Source organism: Mus musculus, chromosome 18 (genome assembly GCF_000001635.26).
Source record: "Mus musculus strain C57BL/6J chromosome 18, GRCm38.p6 C57BL/6J".
In the NCBI taxonomy this organism is placed as follows: Eukaryota; Metazoa; Chordata; class Mammalia; order Rodentia; family Muridae; genus Mus; species Mus musculus.
The window spans coordinates 36623987-36644904 of record NC_000084.6 but is presented as its reverse complement, the minus strand read 5'-3'; the positions used below and the strand labels follow the sequence as shown (position 1 = coordinate 36644904).

Here is a 20918-nt window from a genome sequence, read left to right as displayed (position 1 = left end):
ACTAAGAATCTTATAAAATACCCAGTAATCTTACAATGAAAACATGGTTAAGAGGACAGAGACAACAGAGACAAGATAACATTAAGGAACTGTTTAATACAACTTGTACTTAGATAACATACTGTAAAATGTTATGCCAGGCATGAAATAAGAACAGTGAATAAAGAGTTAACAAAATAGACATCTTTACCGTGTCTGAGTCTTGGAAGTGGTGGTAACTGCCTTTTCCTCTTGAGAACTGACAACTGTGGAGCACCTCTTGTCACTGGCGGGATTCACATCCACAGGGAAACTGAACTCTTGGCTCTTCCCACCACTGCTGCTCTCACTGTTGCAGTCTGTGCTATCTATGTTATCCGAGTCACTATTTCCACCTGCGCCGCCACCTCTAGGCTCTCCATTTATTTTATTTTTATCTGCTTTTTGTTGTGCTAAAGATATATGTGGCTCAGGTAAAATTAAATGCGCTGTGGGAGGGGACTCTTTTGTCTTATTCTTCTTATTTTTCCGATTGGTGCTGGGGGTTGTCACTACATTGGCTCTTTTTTTGCCAAATACATTTGTAAACGTGGTAGATGTAGCAGAGATTCCAATTGTAGTAGTGGTGGTTGCACTCGGAGGCTCTATGGGAATTTCTTGCTCCACTGAAATTATTTAAAAAAAAAAATCAATGAGGGCCAAAGATGTCAAAACAAATAATGATAGAATATATGTAATAATTCATAATTAATCAATATTTTGGATCATATTTTCCTTTTCACTAAAAAAGAAATATTTATTGTTGTTAGAGAATTCTGATGTAAAATTTGTATAAAATATATACCATTAATATTCTTTTTAAAAAAAGTTTTATTTATTCTTATTTTATGTGCATTGATGTTTTGCCTACAAGTATATCGGTGTGAGGGTGTTGGATTCCCTGGAACTAGAGTTGCAGATGTTGTGAGCTGCCATGTGTGTGCTGGGAATGGGATAGGAGCTCTCAGAAGAACAGCCAGAGCTCTTAAACACAAAGCTCTCTCTCCAGCCCTACCATTAGTATTCTGAAGATTGATAATTCAAGTCCTATGAACTATTAAAGAACCACAATATACTTTGATTCCAGGAAAAATATGGAATAGTATTAAGGAACTAGAATTTAAGAGATGCACAATTCTAAATACCTCTACTGACAAGTATACCCTCCATGGTTTTAAGCCTTAACCTTAGTTAAGAATTCACTGAGGAATTATTCTAGTCAGGGAAGTTAGAAGTAGAGGAGAACCTGAAGGGAAACTAGTAAACCTTTTACTATACTTGTTTAATATATACAAGGTGTTTTACAGGAAAACTTAAATTATACTCCATGAAGCTGGGCAGTGGTAGCACATACACACACCTTTAATCCCAGAAGCAGAGGCAGGTGGAGCTCTATGAGTTCCAGGACAGCCAGGGTTACAGAGAGAAAGCCTGTCTTGAAACAAAGAAACAAAAAAATAAAACACCCCACGTTTTCAAATCATGCTTGCCTTTATCTTCCCATTCTCTCTATTAGTTTATACTATAAAGCACTTAGCATTATTTACTACAAAAGCCAACTATCAATTCCAGATTAAAGTAATGAAATCTTTAACAGGAATGTACCCCCAAAATGCTAATTTAAACTTTACTTATTAATTTAGAAATAGGGACTTTTTATGTAGCTAGCCTGGTCTTGAATTCAAGGCAATTGCCCTGTCTCAGCACCCTGTGTGATGGGATTACAGGTTTACTCTTCTGTGTTTACTAACAGAGGATAATTTTATACATAATTCATGAGTCAATTTCTTACCATCTTCATCATTCTCTTCATCTTCACCCTCTGGTTGTTCTGAATTCTCCTTAGGTTTGTTCTCCTCATCTTCCTGTTTCCTTTTCTGTTCCTCTTTTTTCTTTTTCCTCTTTTCTTTTCGCTTCTCTCTTTTAGCAGCAAGAGCTTGCTTTCTGCTCTCTTCTCTTGACTGTAAATAAAATATATCATTTAATTTAATAATATAAAAACATTTTTTTGTTTTGTTTTTTTTTGGAGACAGGGTTTCTCTGTTTCTGGCTGGCCTCGAACTCAGAAGTCCGCCTGCCTCTGCCTCCCAAGTGCTGGGATTAAAGGCATGCGCCACCATCGCCCGGCTAAAAACATTTTTTATATTTGTTTTGTGTATGGGTGTTTTGCCTGAGTATGTACCATTGGCCTGAGGAGGTCAAAAGCAGGCATGGGATCCTTTAGAATTAAGAGTTATGGATGGTTGTAAGCCACCAATGTAAAGGCTGGGAACTGCATCCCAGTTCTCTGCATGTGCAACACAAGTGCTCTTAAAGCTAAGCCATCTCTCCAGCCCCAATAATGTAGTAATTGAAAACATTAAATGAAATGACATATTTGTCCTTTACTTCCCATGGATGCCAATCTCAAAATTTTAAAAGCAAAACAAAACAAAACAAAAACAAATTTTGTGTCACAATTAAATATAATTCAAATAATCATAAATGATGTAAAAAATGACATATAGGATCCAAAACCAGATATATATTATCTGATAAGGTACATGTATACCTAAGATATACAGATATCTATTATTATTCACTAATGATCAAACAACCTAATTGAAAAATGAACCATCAGGCTAGGGTTACAGCTCAGTGGTAGAATGTTTGCTAAGCCTGGGGCAGTGGCAGACAAGACATCAAATCAGAGTAGATGTGATGGTATATACCTATAATTCCACAGCTCAAGGCAAGCCCAAATAACACAGGGAAATCCTACCTTCAACTAAACTACTAAATAAAAACTAAATTGCTAAATTAAATTTTAAAATAAATAAAATCAGGCCGGAGAGATGGCTCAGTGGTTAAAGCACTGACTGCTCTTCCAGAGGTCCTGAGTTCAAATCCCACCAACACAACCATCTGTAATGAGATCTGATGCCCTCTTCTGGTATATCTGTCTGAAGATAGCTACAGTGTACTCATATACATAAAATAAACAAACCTTAAAAACAAAACAAAGCAAAAAACCTTTTCCTATTGTCTTACACATCCTAGACAGTGCTGTGGAACAAAGCTATGGTTTCCCTAAATACCCAAAGAAACTCTAACAATTACCTTTTAATCATATTTTGCTAAAGACTACTATTTATACAGACAACAAATTACTCTAGCTTTGATTTCTAATTGGGAGCTCATTCTACCCCCTCACCTTTTCTAGATCCAGCTCTTTTAGGAGAATGCTTGCATTTTTATTTGCTTCTGCAGCCTGCTGATCTTTAGCCTTCACAATTGTCTCAACACATTGGTGACACTTCTTCAGCAGTTCCTGCAGAGAGGGCAAAGTACAATTAGATAAGCACAAACGAATTTATAATAAAGGGTCCAATATAAGCAGACCTGAGTAGAAAGGTCCATAAGTCAAACCTCCAACAACTAGAAATTGGCCAAATCAAATTAAACCTTGAGTTCAGTTCTGTATCAATCATTCATAACAATGAGAACACCTTTAAAAAGAAAAAAAAAAAAAAGTTTGAGACAGCAGCTCAGTCCAAACTAGCTTTCAACCCACTAAATTACTGAAATTGTTAGTTGAGTTGTTGAACCTCCCCACTCTGAAGTCCAAGTGCTGGAAATACAGGTATGAAACTACAATGTGGCAAAAATAAGGTTTTGTTTTGAGGCAACATTTCCTTACATGGCTGTCCTCAAACATCTAGAAATCCTGCCTCTGCCTCTCAGGATGATAAGTGTGCATCATCATGTAAGACAACGGTTCCTTCCTTCCTTCCTTCCTTCCTTCCTTCCTTCCTTCCTTCCTTCCTTCCTTCCTTCCTTCCTTCCTTCCTTTCTAAGATGGAGTTTCTCTGTGACGTTCTAGCTGTCTGGGAACTCACTTTGTAGACAGGCTGGCCTTGAACTCAAAAAACCTACCTGCCTCTGCCTCCTGAGTGATGGGATTAAAGGCATGTACTATATACCTGGCTTGGCATCTTTCTTTCTTTTAAAAGCTATCCTTAGAAAAGCTAACCAGGCTAACAAAATCTAGTAATAAACCTTAGCTATAGTCACTACCATTATGATGTATAGGAGGAAGGTAATCTCAAATATGTTACCAATAGTATCATATCCATCTACTTTGCGAATGGATAAGACAAAAGGCCCACGGTCATTCTTTCTTTCCTTTCTCCCCTAACCCCCTTTTTCTTTCCACAACAGGGTTTCTTTGTGTATGCCTGCCTGAATGGTTGTTCTGGAACTCATTCTATAGTCCAGGATGGCTCTGAACTCAGAGATCCACTGGCCTCTGCTTTACCAGTGATGGTGTTAAAGGCACAGTGCAGCACCCCCCTTCCAACCCCCCAGCAAGACCCAAGGTCTTAATCTGTAGATGACAAAAAGAACAAGCTGTTTGGTGCTGGGACTGAACTCATGGCCTTTTTGCCACTGAATGCATGCCCAGTAGAAACAAGTCCCACATTATACTTCTTGGCATAGAATGCCATAAGGAATAAAAATGTGTTTCAATAACATAGTAAACTTACCTTATCTGTAATTGTTGCTATGTATCTCATGCATTCTATATCAGATGGAAACTGACTGACTTCCTTCACCAAATACTGAACAACTTTTACATGACCCTAAAAAAAAAGCACAACAAAAAACCCCACAAAAGCGTTTTTTAAAAAATTTTATCCATGTTTTAACAACCTAATGTGAAAAAATAGTATTTTAAAATAGATTACTAAATTCATAATTAAGATTATGAAAATATTGACACTGTTCAGTTTTAAACAGAAAAAGGTAAGAAGAACATGCTCAAGCAGTAGGCTGCCACAGTGGTGCATTACATGCCGTGTAATCCCAGCATTCAAGAGGCAGCGACAGATGGGTGGATCTCTGTGACTGCGAAGCCAGCCTGGTCAACATAGTAAATTTCAAGACAGTAGGGCTACATAAAGATACCCTGTTTTAAATACAAAAGCAACTAAGCAAGCAAGCAAGCAAACAATATATGTTAGGCAAGATATTAATTTTTCCATGTCTCACAGAAAATAGGAAAGCTATTTTCTTTCAATAGCTTTTTGTATAGTAAAGCTAACAATAAGAAAAAATGGGGATTGTGAAATAAATCTTAATATTAAGGGGGTCTAAGTCTGAAAACACCAATATTTTTAGATTTCAAAGCATTATTTGAATTTTACTATTGAATAAAGTGGTGTATTACATTTTCTCAGCTTTATGACTTGTTTAGCTACAACACCTTCTTTCTTTTGTTCCTTTTTTGAGACAAGGTTTCTCTGTGTAAACCTGGCTATCCTGAAACTAACTCTGTAGACCAGGCTGGCCTTGAACTCACAGAGATCATACTACCTCTGCCTCCAGAGTGCTGGGGAAGGTGTGTACTACTACTAACCAGCTGATAAAACACTTTCTAAATGCCTTTACTGGGAACTGAATGCTAGGTAATAAAGTCTAAGCACATCTCCTTTACCATCTGTATGTATCTATTGTTTCCCTTAAATTCTGTGTGTGTGTGTGTGTGTGTATGCATTTCTATATATGTATATGCATGTGACTAAGGGTTTAAGCATCAGGTCCTCTTGCACGCAGAGCAAGAATTCTTACTCACTGAGCTATCTCCATAGCCCCAAATTTTATGTTTTCAGTAATATGACATAATAGAAGCTAATCAAGATACCAAGTGAATTAAAACCAAAGCTAATTATAATGAACTACCAAATAACTCTTAGGTTTAGCCACAAAAGACCAGACAGACAGCAATGTTTTCTGTTTTGTTTTGTTTCAGATACAGACTCATAATCCCAGGCTGGCCAGGAACTCTGGATCTGTCTGCCTTCACCTACTCCTGAGTGCTAGGATTACAGAATGTGCCATCATGCCTGACAATAGTATTGTTTGCTTGTTTGTTTGTTTTAAAAGATGGTATCTCATTTTGTACCTCTGTCTGCCCTGAATTGCATATAGAATAGGCTGGCCTTGAACTCAGAAATCCCCCGCCTCTGCTTTCCTGAGTGCTGGGATTAAAGATGTTTCCCATGTCCAGAAATAAGCATTGACTTTTATATACAGATATACTTATTTCCACACTATCAGTTTATATTCTGCACATGGTTTTAACTTAGAATTGTTTTAAAATTATTAAATGTTCTCTTTTCCCCATATGTCATATTACCTTGCGAAATGCTGACATAAGAGGTGTGATTTTTCGGTTGTCTGCTGCATCCACATCAGCACCTGCTTGCACTAGCAATTGTACTACATCAAAATGACCACCATTGGATGCCAGCCAAAGTGGTGTATTTCCCTTCTTGTTACGAACATCAATATGTGCTCCCCTACAAACAGAAAAAATATCAAGTCTGTTTGTTATAAGAGGCTGACATTTTTATAGTGTTCTTTACCATGCAACAATTGTTTTTTGAAATGTTAAAGTTACTTTAAAAAAAAAAGAGTGAAAGGGACCATTGGAGTTCTACATATAACAACAGAAATTTACCTACCTGTTAATCAGGAGCTCACAGAATTTGTAGTGGCCTTTGTCTGCTGCTATGGTTAAAGCAGTGTCTCTTGAGGAAGGCACAGGAGGTGCATTGACATCTGCTCCTTTATCAAGGAGAACTCTTCCAACCTCTGCATATCCTCCAGAAGCTGCTTCCATCAAGGGTGTAAGACCAGTCTATTCAAACCAGTTAACAAAAAAAAAAAAAGAAATGAAATTATGTAATTTCTTAAAAAGATTAAATTAATTAATATTTAAGCAGATATTATATTTCTGATTTTCTCTCATTAAAAAAAAAAAAAAAAAGCTCAGCAGTAGTGGCGCAGGCCTTTAATCCTAGCACTTGGGAGGTGGAGGCAGACGGATTTCTGAGCTCAAGGCCAATCTGGTCTACAGAGTGAGTTCCAGGACAGCCAGGGTTACACAGAGAAACCCTGTCTCGAAAAATCAAAAACAAACAAACAACCCGCCCCCCAAAAAAACCTGAAATAACATTCTGTTTTCCGGCTGGAGAGATTGCTCAGTGTAAGAGCACTGACTGCCCTTCTGAAGGTCATGAGTTCAAATCACTGCACCATCCATAATGAGATCTGACTCCCTCTTCTGGGGTATCTGAAGACAGCTACAGTGTACTTACATATAATAATTAATATTTTTTTAAAAAAACCCTTCTGTTTTCAGTTGTACTAAATTAACTTCATAGCTCATGTAATCCCAATTATTGTGGAGGTGGGATTAGGAGGATCAAGACCAGGAACTCAAGGTAATCAATTCCTAGTCATAAAATTCTGTCCCAACAGCACTCTCCCCCCCAAATAAATAATTTTTACTAAATAGCAGGTGAAATTGTTAGATTTACTGAGGCATGCCAGAGTACATTCACTCACAATCTTCTGCAAGAAGAAAAGCAAAGCCAGGCATGGAAATACTTAAACTCAGTTCTCAGGATGTTGAGGCAGAAAGACAGTGTACAGGAACTAAAATCCCAGTGTCAGTTTGCTCATTCTCTCACCTTCAACCCTTTGAAAGTCCTACTTATACAGACTATACTAGCCTTGAACATGAAGTCTTCTTGCCCCAGCTTCTATAATGTTGGAATTTTAAGAGTATGCTATCATGCTTGGCTGAATTTCTTTTTTCAATAATTTATTTTTATTTCATGTTTTGCCTCCATGCACACTTGTGTGTGAGTATCAGATATTGAAGTTCCAGACAGTTGTGAGCTGCCATATGGGTGTTGGGAATTGAACCCAGGTCCTCTTGAAGAGCAGTCTTCACCACTGAGTCATCTCTCCAGCTCCTTTGAGCTGACTTTTTTTTTTTTTTTTTTAAAAAAAAGACATTTCTTAAGCCAGGCATGGTGCCTTCAATCTATGTACAAGGAAGGTAGAATCAGAAGGTTGAATGCAAGTCTACCCTAGGCTACTGTCTCTAAATAAATAAATAAATAAATAAATAAATAAATAAATAAATCAACAAAGCTCAAGCCAAAATGAAACAAAACAAATGAACAAATAAATACTACCACTGGAACTAGTCCCCAGACAGTGTGCATCATTTCAGGTCTCTTAATAGGTGAACAGATGACGATTAATATTTGAAACTAAAAAGTACCAGATTATCTTCTGGATATCATATAGCCACTGCACCCATAAAATCACAACAGCAGTGGCTACCAATACACCACTGAACACTCAACAGTCCATCATGGACAGCAAAGGAGATCCTAATCCACCCTTGAGGGGGGCTATTTGTAGTTAACAGTTGCTAGAAGAGAAAAAATCCTTTTCCTCAGTGATGTAACTACTTGTAGGGAAAGTACCCTTGCTCAAGCAAATAAACATCCATCCATGTTCATGAAAAACATGTGTGTATGTGTACACGGGCACTGTTGAAATGGCTTAGTGGATAGAGGCACATGATGCCAAGCCTAGAAATCAACCTTAATTTGAATCTAATATCCACAGGGTAAAAGGAGAAAAACTAACACCCTCAAGTTATCCTTTGACTTCCACACATTGCCCTGGCATGCACTTGTATACACAGGAACATACACACAAAAACAACATAAATGTAACAAAAAATGTTTTAAAAAATAGGTCAGGAACTTTTTGGGAAGAAGGCATCAGGGGAGAGAACACAGTCAAGGCATGCACATATCATGTATGAAAGTACAAAAGAATTAGCCCTCAATTTCTTTGTAACTATTAATTCTGGGCTTTTATTTTGGGGAAATGTGTGATTGCTGATGTAATAACCTACTATAGATTATTCTATATGTGTTGGGGGGGATGCACATGCCGTGGCACACATGTGGAAATCAGAGGACTTTCCTTACACTGTGAGGGTTCTGAATCTCATGTCATAAGGTTAAGAGATAAATATCCCACCCACTAAGCCATCTCTCTTGCCACCAAACTTTTTGTTTGAACCAGAGTTTCATGGAATTGCAATATATTTTAAGAATATTAACTGAGGGATTGAAAAGTCAGCTCAGCAGTTAGGAGTTCTAGCTCTTCTTGTAAATAACTGAAATTCAGTTCCTAGCAACCATATCACGGTTCACAACCACCTGTAACTCCAGTTCCAGGGAATCTAACAAGCTCTTCTAGCCTCTGCAGTCACTAGATATGTACATGGTACACATACATGCAGACAAACATTCACTCACATAATTTTTTTTAAAAATTAAAAGGCTGGGAGTAGTGGTACACACCTTTAATAGTAGTACTGAAGAGGCAGGACAGAGCCAGGATGATTTCTGTGGCCAGCCTGGCCTACAAAAAGAGCAAGTTCTAAGATAGCTACATAAAGAGGCCCCATCTCAAAAAAAAAAAAAAAAAAAAAAAAAAAGAAAAGAAAGAAAAAAAAAAGAGAGAGAGAAAAGAAAAAAATTAACTGTTAGACTGTTTAATCCCAGCAGAGGCAGGCGAATTTCTGAGTTCGAGGTCAGCCTGGTCTACAGAGTGAGTTCCAGGACAGCCAGGGCTATACAGAGAAACCCTGTCTCGAAAAAGCCCAAACCAAACCAAACCAATACAAAACAACAACAAAACCAACAAAAACAAAACAAAACAAAACACAACACCCAAATCTTCTACCTACCTATATGTAAATACCTAGTAATTCAAGGTAAAGAAATTCAAAGTACTGATGTGCTATTTCTAAATTCCAAATAGTCATGAATCTTTCAGAATTTATCATGGTTAACCAGATTTTAGCTGTCAAAAATTTTATAAGCCATGAACTTTTTTTTTGTTTACGGCTTTTATCAATGGTAAGTATATGTTTTACTAAAGAAAAATTTTAGAGCTGGTGAGATGGCTTAGTGGATAAGAGCACCGACTGCTCTTCCGGAGGACATGAGTTCAAATCCCAGCAATCACATGGTGGCTCACAACCAAAGCAAGAGGAAGAAAGGGAAGAGGGGGGAAAAAATGAAAAATTTAAAATGTTAGTAGTTTGTATCACCAGGAATATTTGGTTCCCTAAACTTGCACTGGAGATGAGTTGAAATGTCATATTTGTTTCTATAGAATTAAAATTGAAAAAGTTGACAAATTATAAAACTCTTACCTTTGCCCTGTGTTCAACATTGGCTTTGCGGTCCAAAAGCAAACTCACTACTTCTGCTCGACCCTGGAAACAGGCCAGGGTGAGAGCTGTGTTCCGGTTGGTCTCTATCTGAGCATTAATGTCTGAACCCATATCAAGCAGCAATTTCACTGCGGGAACATGTCCATTCATTGCAGCCAACATCAATGGAGAAATACCTAGTTTACTTCCAGTCCTAAGGAAAAAATGTGCTTAGAAAATTAGTATGCTGCCTTGTTTTTGTATTTTCTAAAATGCAAAAAGCACGACAGATGAAAATGTCAGTAAAGAAAGATTTCTAACGTTTCTAAATCAAGAATGGCAAAAATCTCATAATTTAAAATGTAATTCCTACTAAAGACATTTAACTAAAAGTTAAAAACTCAGCAATCATGAATGATAAGTGAACAGGTGATACCTTGAATTAATTTCTGCCCCAGCATTAAGTAAAATCTTAATAATATTCACGTATCCTCCAGATGCAGCCAGACTCAGTGGTGTATAATCAGACACATTCCTATGTTCTTTATTGGCTCCTCGGGCCAGCAGCAAATCTACCACCTACAAAGGAAAATATGGGTAGAGAAACCAAGTTTACAGTAGTGCTCAACTTAAAATGAAGGAAATACAAATAACACCTTCAATTTTCTTGTCTAAATAGCTGACATTTAGATATATTTTATTAGGCAGGCATTAAGTATTAAAATAGCAGCAGTAGATAAATGGATGCAATTTCTTTTTTTGTGGTCATATTTGTTTTATAGCATGACAGGGTCATGCTATACAGCCAAGGCTAGCCTGGAACTTACAATTCTCCTGTCTCAGCCTCCTGAGTGTTAGAATTATAAATATGCATGTCCACAATGTCCAGCTGAATTTCATAACAAGAAACTGTGAGCTTGTGTGGCAGCTCATCCGGGTTCTCTAGAGGGTAAGTCAGAGGACTGTCTCAACTTTGAGGCTACCCTCAGCTATATAAAAGACCTCAACTCAAACAGAGAAATTCAGTGTTGTGCTCTGTATGGTGGCACGCAACTGTATTGACATGCTTGTAAGGTGAAAGAAGGAAGATGGGGAATTCAAAACCGGCCTTAGCTATAATGAGTTGAAGGCCAGCCTGGGCTACATAGACCTTGCCCTAAACCCATGCATGACCAGGCAGAAAAAAGAAATTCAGAGCTTCAAAATCCCAGTTATATTAAAATAAAACATTTTCCATTTGTCAATTAATGAGCAATGAATTTTTATTTATACATGTTAATAAAGCTGTACGACTGAATGCTAATAAATGTAGAAATAAAGATATTTGGTATTTGTCTTTATGGGTAAAATCATTCCTTGAAAAAGTGTGTGCTATTATTTCCATTCTTAATAAACATACTTCAATCCTCAGAAGTCAATAGCAGCAGTTCCCAACATGTGGGTTTGTGATCCTTTTGGGGGTTGAAAAACCCTTTCATAGGAATCACATATCAGATATCAGAATTGATCCATACATAGTAGTAGCAAAAGTACAGTTATGAAGTAGCAATAAAATAATTTTATGGTTGGAGGTCACTACAACAACAGGAACTACATTCAAGGGTTACAGCATTAGGAAGGTTGAAAACCACTGGTTTATGAAGCTTTGTAAAACACATGTGGTTTACATGTAGATAAAGTACTAAGCACACGGCTCAGCAGTTAAGAGAACCTACTGCATGAGCATAGGACCCAACTTCAGTCATTCTCGGCACCCAAATCAAGCAGCTCATAACTCTAACTTCAGCTTTAGATCTGAACTCTTTGGGCTACATAAGCATCCACATTCATGTGCATACATATGTGTGTGTGCATTTTCTTTTAAATCCCAAAAAGTAGGAAGCACAAACATATTAAAAATATACAAGCAAAAAATATTTACAAAAGAAAACTAATGCTAACATATAACATACCTCCTGCCGTCCACCAGAACATGCCAAAGAAAGTGGAGTATCTTTAGTTCGTTCAGATTGTGCCTCTATATCTCCACCTTTATCCAAAAGGATTTCAACAACTCCAACATGCCCTGCTGTTGCCGCCAGGATCAGTGGGGTAAAACCTAAATTAGAAAATAAAAAATTCTAACAAACTTTCAGTTTTTACAGTTTGAGGCCAGCCTAGTTTACAGAGTGAATTCCAGGACAGCCAGGGCTACACAGAGAAACTGTATTTTTTTTTTAAAAAAAGCATTATTTTTCACACACATAAACACATAGACATATATGAACTACTTATTCATAGTAAAAATTCTACAATTTTGAGAGGTGTAAGTACTTAGATTTCATTTGTGAGTGATATTTCCTACCTTTTTTGTCTCTATGCTCAATTTTAGCATCCCGAGCAATGAGAACAGATACGAGTTCTTCATGACCACCTGCACAGGCCAGTGTTAAAGCTGTGTCATGATTGCTTTCCGTCTAAGGAGGAAATATATATATGTATTTATAAAAGAGTTCTCAATAAAATGTATTTCTTTTCCTCATAAATGTACAATGACAATTTCCCTTTGATAATAAATTAGAACACGTAAAATAAATTGATAGAATCTACTCACATGTGCATCAATGTCAACCGAAGGATACACAGGTGGAGTGGATGGGGTAGCCATATTGCTTGGAGTCTGATAACAGGATTCAGGTGTAGGACATTCTGTGGTCTGAGAGGGATTGTTTGAACCAACAGGCACTCTGGTACTCACAGCTGAAAAATAATATTTATATTGCTGAATTCTATTTTAATGAATGATATTGTTTGTACATAGAAAAATATGTATAACAAATGTCCATTTGAGTAACATACTATAGTGAAATCACAAGCTTTGGAGTCAGAAGAACCTATATTGAATGACTTTCTGAACTCATGCAATTTAACTTATTTGAGCCTTAATTTATATGTGTAATAAGGATAATAACAATACCTGCCTTGAAAAGTTTTTGGGAAGATCATGAGGTAATAATTGTAACTGAGTACAAGGCCTGTTGTTAATGGACATATAATAGATGGTGGCATTTTATACTACCAATAAGGAAGTATAAAATTCCACAGTCTAAGGTTTTAGTCAGATACGGTGCTCTATACTTGTAATCTCAGTACTCAAAAGTCTAAGGCAAAAGGATCCCAAGGTCAAGGCTAGAGTGGAACACCCCTCAAAAAACAAACAACAACCAAAAAAGAATGTTTATCTTAATTTGCAAAACTTAGACAAAAATATTCTGTAAACAATGACAAGGGGTGGGACAACAGGTTAGATAAATTCTCACATAAATAAACAGCAAGGAATGTTTCTTTTTAAGTTCAGCATTTACCTTTTTTTGAGTCAGAGTCTCACTATATAGCCCTGGCTTTTCTGGAACTCCCTATGCAACCATGCTTAAGCTCAAACACACCTGCTGGTATTAAAGGCATGAACCACTATGCCCAGCTACTATTCACTTTTAAGTTAGGTAAAAGCATATTTCTGAAAGTCAAATTACTTTAAAAATGAAATATAGATTTGAGATCTCAAAAATTTGTAGTTTGCAGTTTAGAATGGTGATATATGCCTATAATTCTAGTACCTGGGGGGTGGAGGGGGGTGTAGGTGGGAAAGTCAGGAGTTCAAAGTCATCCCCAGCTACCAAGCAAATTCAAGGCCAAACCCAATGTGGTGTTTGAAAACAGAGTTGAACATTATGTTATAATATCTTTGTTTCACGGAGGACAGCGTTTCGACACACAAAGAGTTAAGTAGAACTAATCTTAAAAAGATGTTAATAATTTGTGAGATAATGTATTTAAAGGACTTAACAGTACCTGGCACAACATAAATGCTCAATAAATGTAAAATGGGACATTTTACAATACTTTCAAGTATTCACTGTATTGGAAAATAAAACCATTAATGGTCAAGAAAGAAAAACTTAGAAAACATATATAACTAATAGTACAGGAAAAATTAAAATAATCTTCCACAATTGCAATAAACTTATAAAGAACTCAACCTAGTTTGTTTTTTGTAATTTTCACTTTTTTTGAGACAAAGTCTCCTATAGTCCAGACTGGCCTCAAACTTGAAGTGTAGCCAAAGCTGGCCTTAAACTAGCCATCGTCCCTCTTCCATCCTTCAAGTGTTGGGTATGTGCCACTTCAGTTTAATTTAAAAGCTAAAATAACTCAGCAAAATTTAAAATGCATGGATTTGCTTCTACATAAGCCATACCTTCTTCTCCCTGCCAATATAAAAAACATATTGGCAACATAAATTCCAACAACTTTATTCACCACAAAAGTAACATTTAATTATCCGGCTATAAATAGGAATAATTATTTAAAGCTTTGAAACTTTTTGTCATTCAATGAAAGTGGCAGATAATGTTGTTACATTCCAAAATATCTTTATGTTCGGAAGACAGCTCCAAAAACCAACACCCTTCCCCCAACATACTAGATTATATAACACCTTAATGACTTATTTTTTCAGTGGTAGGTCTTATTTATTCCTGTTATCTCTTTTTTAGTAATTTTGAAAAGCAAGGTATTTTAAACTTTTTAAAAGTATTTGACTAGAGTAAAAAGCTAAAATGTGATGTTATGAAAGACTCCCTTATAGGACTTACTTAAAATACACACATTTCCTGTGTATTTAACAGCTCTATTACCCAAAACATGATATGCTACATCGTCTAAGATTTTCTCTGTAATAATGACAATCAGAACCATTCCATGGAAAGTGACTTTAATAGGATTAATTACAAATGAAAGTTATAAAGGTTGTATTATAAGAACATTATACTTTAGAACCATGACATTTTCATAAATTTTTAAAACATTTCCTATCTCTGAACAAAATGTCTCTTAAAATGACAGAAGCAGAAAACTACAACAAAAAAAAATCAATATACAATTCAAATTAAAAATTTTTACACTGTTCCAAAAGTAGGGCAATAGAAGAACCAGGAGACCTGACTTTTTATGAAACCAAGCAAATTTTGTATGTAGTATGGAATAATAACAAATCTTAACATAAAATTTTATTGCTACTAGAGAGATAAAATATGTTGTAAGATTTTTAATCACTTAATGGATATGGTGATACTCATCTGTAAATCATAGTACTTGGGAGATAGAACACAGACTATTAGGAGTTTAAGGCTAACCTAGACTACATGAGACCCTGTTGCCCCTACCCCCAACCAAAAAACAGTCCCAGGGCTGGTCATACAAGTTTATAACCCAGCTTCTCCACAAGCCAAGGCAGGAAGATCACAAGTTCAAGGCCTGCCTAGTTACAGGCTGAATTCAAGGACTGAGCAACTGAGTAAAATCCTATCTCAAAACAATAAAAAACAAACTGGGCTGGGCTAAGAACATAGAAGGCTTCCCTAACATTTGTGACAAAATAGAAATGTTATGGTTATCTTTTGGTATGTCATAGTAATGATAAAACATCTAAGCTGGGTGGTGGTGGCACACTTTTAACCCCAGCACTTAAGGAGGTGGACCTCAAAGACCTATCTGCCTCTGCTTCTGTGGAAGAGGCCAGCCTGGTCTACAGAACAAGTTCCGGTACAGCCAGGGTTACACAGATAAACCCTGTCTTGAAAAACAAAACAAAAATTAAAGCCTAAAAGTAAAATATTAACATTAGTGGTAACTATTATTTAGAATAGCTTATAAGTCCCCCCTCCAAGTAAAAGGATCTCCAAATTCTAAAAAAAAAAAAAAAAAAAAAAAACCAAACAAACGAACAAAAAAAACCCAAACACGTTATTTTATTTTTAATTACTGTATGTATGTTGTGTAACTGGAGTGGTTGAGCTTTGTATATTTATATGTGTGAGAAATAGGGTCACACTATGTAGCCCTGGCTGGCCTGGAACTCTTTATGTAAATAAGGTTGGCCTTAAATTTACACAGCCATCTGCTTTTGAGTCCTGAAAACTAGGATTAAAGGCATATGCCAAGTGATTATGAGCTACCTGACATGCGTGCTGGGAACTAAACTTGGGTCCTCTGGAAGGACAGTACTTAATCTCTAAGCCATCTCTCCAGGCCTAATTTTTTATTTTCAAACTTCACAATGATCACTGTAGTGTTACTTAAAACAAATATATTAAAACTGTGATTTTTACTTTTTAAGATTTATTTATTTTATGTATGTGTTGCTCTCTTCAGACATACCAGAAGAGGGCATCAGATCCCATTACAGATGGTTGTGAGCCACCATGTGGTTTCTGGGAATTGAACTCAGGACCTCTGGAAGAGCAGTCAGTGTTCTTAACTGCTGAGCCATCTCTCCAGCCCCCTTAAAACTGTAATATAAACAAGTGCATCAAAGTGCCAACAGCAATACTGTATTAGATACAAAACCATACTAACTCACATACATATCAAATTTTAATATAAAAACAAAACTGACTTATTCTAATAGGATTTAGATGTATTTTTAAGATAAATGCAGAACTTTATTAAAATCAAATGTATAATATGACAACTAAGGTTCATTTTCTTCTTTTTTTTCTTTACAGACAGGGTCTCACTATGTAGCTCAGGCTGGCCTAGAACTCAGGGATCTACCCTCCCTCTGCTTTGTGAGTTCCCAAACTTAAGGCCCGCACCACAATGCCCAGCTTCAACTAAGGTTCTTAAATATGGCTGGACTGAGTACAATTTTAATTAGCAGCTCCCTCTATTACTCCTCTTGCAGATGAATGTAGACTTATTAAAGAACGGTGAGAAGGAAATCCTGAGTCAGGAAAATGTATAGGGAGATATCCTCTACTTCCCTTCTCAAAGCTTTAGTTTTCAGCAGAATTGGAGGTAGAAAAATCTATTTTGTGGGAAGAGTTTAAACAGCCAAAGATGGTTTAAATAAGTTTGGTACATGGTTAGTGCTCCACAGATGATAAATTGATATCGATTTTTAACCAAACCTCTTTATATATTAATGAAATTTTATTGAATGCTTTCTACAGCTGTTCAACAGTCAAAGCAATTTGAATTTCTTTGGATTGATCTAAATTTCAGGAGTTTTTTTTCAGTTTGTTTTTTAATCTAAGTATATTTTCCTTCCTTTCATTTTTATTTAATTGAGACGTATGGCCCAGAATGGTCTTGAACTTGACATGTATTAAGGATGACTCTGAACTCCTGATCCTCCTGTGCCTACTTCCCAGGTACTAGGATTACAGGTGTCAACCAAGGATTTTTTTTTTAATTTCAAGGAAGTGTATAAATGGCTATTAAAACTGAAGAAAATTAACAAAATACAAATATAATATTAGAAATAAAATTTGTAATAACTGCTTCCATGAGCATATCATATATATTTTCATGTAAATTTGATAAACATTTTAACTTTTAAGATCACTTTGCTCTTATAATAACTGATAAACACCCAATGCTTTCAGAAGAGAGATTTGAGGTAGCATATTCCTAATCAAGATTAAATATTCTGTTTAGGACTGTATAGAATTTGACATATCTAAGATTACATGCTATAGATAGGTTGAGTAAATGACATAAGTTATGATATTAAGTTTATGTATAAACTTAATGACATAAGTTTTATATATATATAAACAATTCATTAATTATCATGAAAATATTTTGAAAGTAGAATAGCAATAATGAGAAAACATTTCTAAAGAGGGAAATTTATATTCTCTCTCTATATATAAAATATATATATGTGTGCATATATATATGAAGTGAAACTTTAAGATACATACTATTTTCCTTTCACTAATAAGACTAAATTGATATAGAATTAATTGTATCTATGGCTTGCTCCATGACCCTACTGATACGCTTGAATGTTTTACAACTATAGTTAGCTATAGTTAACCTTGTGTAATTTTTGTCACCATGAATTAAGAAAATCAGACTTGGGAAAAATAATTTTAAGTGAGACATGCCATAATCTTGAGCAGAGAATACAATTATCACCATGCATTCAAAAACAGATAAACCTCATAAAATAGAACTTTTTATTTGGCAATTTAAGTTATTTAGAATGTGATGAGTATTTAAGGTCTAAGTTTTATTACGTCAATTAACATATAACACTAAAAAATGTTGTCTAAGGTAATTTTTAAGTTTCATGTGAACTCTGTAAAAGATCTTTTCTATTTAAAAACAGTTTAGTAAAATAAACACTTTCAGGTACCATCTGTAAAAATTACCATAAAGTTAACTACAAGTTTCCTTTAAAACTGTTTTGGTTAAAATAAACTTTACTTAAAAAGAAATGTAGGACAAAAAATATAAAAATTCAAATTAAAGAATAATAATCCTAACTCCTTAAAATATTTCCCAGCATTTGAATTTTAAGAAAAATAGACATTTTTCTTCTTCACAATACTATCTATTACACAGCAGAGAAGCCTCAATGGCAAAATTACATCTATAACCAATGGAAATAACACATATACTCAACAAAAATTCCTGATTTAATCTTATTCCACATTTTAAAAGATTTAGTAAAGATCAGGAAGACTAAAGGCTCACAAAAGAAGAAAGGAAACTGGGATAGTATAATTGGGGTGGGAAGGGGAGGAGAATATGACAAGAGGAAACAGACAACAATAAGGAAAAAAATGTTGCAATCAAGAGACAGAGGACTGGCCTGCCTTTGAATATCACTCCAGCTACATCTTAGTTCTTGGTCTTCATCCACTGTCAACAGCCATTCTGGCTGCAATTCTGACTGGGCTCTCATGGAGGTGATACATTCACCAGCCATCTTTAGGAAGGTAAATGATTAATTGCACTGTTTTCCCACTGCTGCAAGGACAATGAAAGGGAAAGTAAACTTGTGCACCTCATTTCATAACTAGTTGTAATTTTCCACACAACAATAAACAGAAACATAAACTTTAAGATTATTAGTCCTTTTTCTTTTTGTGTGTATGTGCACAAATGTGCCATGTATGCATGCACACTTTTAAGTGTGTCTATATGCTTGTTCATCAAGAGTTAACAAAAATTCCAATCTCCAAACATCAAGTACAATAGTTTAAATGTACTTTAATCTTCTGAATATAAACTCTATACCACATAATGCTCAGCTTTTCCCATTTAGAGATGATTAAATTGGTCTAATAACAAAAAGAAGTGCCACTTTTAAATTCTGATGTCCAAGCATGAAATTCATTGGCAAGAAAATTAAACAGGTTGCCTTACCTGTATACTTCTAAGCCCTAACAAGAGACTCTACTAAGTACTCCTACCAAGGAAGTAACAGAACGGCTTTGATATCAAATTTCCAAAGGATTATAACTTTTATTTCTTTGTCTTTGTAATGTGTTTTGTTTTGTTTTTTTTAAATACAAAAGGGAAACACCCATAATGTGCTAGTGCTACTGGGCTTACTTAAATTCACTCCTGAAACTCCTAAGGAATCAGAGTAATTTTACAAATTAAAATAGAGAAGTACAAAGTCTTGTGTTTTTGAAGGGGCATTAAAGAAGTTGAACACACAGATTAAAGAGAAGTATTTTAGATATATTTCTTAACCCACCTGCTATCAGGTCATCAAGAGTGTCGGTAAGCGTCTGGGCTGGAGTTGCAACCATGAGTCCATCTGGCTCTTGAACTAATAGCCCCTGCTCATGTCCAGCAATCGCAATCTGAGGCTGTCCTACAATCTGCTGGTTACCTGATACTTTCTGAAGCACAAGAGAATTTGTCCCATTAGAACCTAAGTCACTGAAAAAGTTACATTGTGGAGATGATAGAGGCTGGACTGGGACAAAGTCAATTTGTTCTGCCGATGGTGGAGACTGTTGCTTATCATCAATATCATGATCCTTAAATAAGACTGTATCAAGCTGGGGTGATTCTGAAGAGTGATCCTGTGGGAGACTGCCATCTTCTTCCCCTGCCATGAAGACTCCTCTATTAGAACATTGCTGGTGTGGAGACTCTGTGTCTCTCTGACCTTTTGTTTCCAAGTATTCTTTGGTAAATTGCTGCTGTGTTTTCATCTGTAACTGCCTTTCCACCTTCTGTAGTTCTTTCAGTATTTTCTTCTTCTTCTGGACTTGCTCTTCTCTGTTCTTTTTAAGTTCTTCTATCTTATCCTTGTTTAGAGGCTCACCTTGAATTAACTCCAATGACTTAAGCTGTGCTTTTTCAATAGCACTAATTCTTTGCCCCAGTTCATTCAGCTTGCCTTCAGTCTCTTCTACTATGCACTCCAAAGGCTGGTATGGGTGAAAAGGTGGCAGTAGGTCCTGATCTGCTACCTGCAGAGAACTGGACTTCTGCTTGGATGCACCTAAGCACATGAAAAATGTTTGAAAATGTGCCATGCTAAGAGAGAGAGAGAGAGAGAGAGAGAAGAGAGAGAAGAGGGAGAGAGAGATACAGAGAGATACAGAGAGACAGAGAGAAAGAAGGAAATAAAACACACAAAAACCCCAAATCCCCAAAGAGTCCCCAAAACAAACAAACAAACACACACACACACACACACACACACACACACAACCACATCCCTCCCCTCTCCCAGACTTCTTTCCCCAATTATAAGTAATGCTATAGAATGATTCAAAAGTCACACAAGTGGGAAACACATTAAACCTGTACTATTGCATCTGCTTTCACACAGCATATACTGGAATACTATCAACTCAAAAATTGAAAACTATACTTTTAAGTGTAGGAAGATTTTGGAACCTATGAGAGTACAAAGAGAAAAGTAGGAATAAAGAACCTCAGCAGGGCTGGAGGGATGGCTCAGTGGTTAAGAGCACTGACTACTCTTCTGCAGGTCCTGAGTTCAAATCCCAGCAACCAC

The 20918-nt window shown here is 36.0% G+C and overlaps 1 protein-coding gene across 1 annotated transcript in view; it reads right to left on the bottom strand.

The window, feature by feature from the left end:
* The window catches only part of Ankhd1 (ankyrin repeat and KH domain containing 1), a 98306-nt gene that overhangs the window by 14004 nt on the left and 63384 nt on the right, over nucleotides 1-20918 (bottom strand). The window contains exons 15-26 of the mRNA NM_175375.3: nucleotides 19638-20396; nucleotides 12693-12838; nucleotides 12444-12555; nucleotides 12052-12197; nucleotides 10536-10678; nucleotides 10100-10313; nucleotides 6525-6700; nucleotides 6197-6359; nucleotides 4545-4640; nucleotides 3212-3328; nucleotides 1811-1979; nucleotides 191-644 (exon numbers count right to left, since the gene is read on the bottom strand). Of these exons, the coding sequence (NP_780584.2) occupies nucleotides 191-644; nucleotides 1811-1979; nucleotides 3212-3328; nucleotides 4545-4640; nucleotides 6197-6359; nucleotides 6525-6700; nucleotides 10100-10313; nucleotides 10536-10678; nucleotides 12052-12197; nucleotides 12444-12555; nucleotides 12693-12838; nucleotides 19638-20396 (2695 nt within the window). The remainder of the gene's footprint in view (nucleotides 1-190; nucleotides 645-1810; nucleotides 1980-3211; nucleotides 3329-4544; nucleotides 4641-6196; nucleotides 6360-6524; nucleotides 6701-10099; nucleotides 10314-10535; nucleotides 10679-12051; nucleotides 12198-12443; nucleotides 12556-12692; nucleotides 12839-19637; nucleotides 20397-20918) is intronic.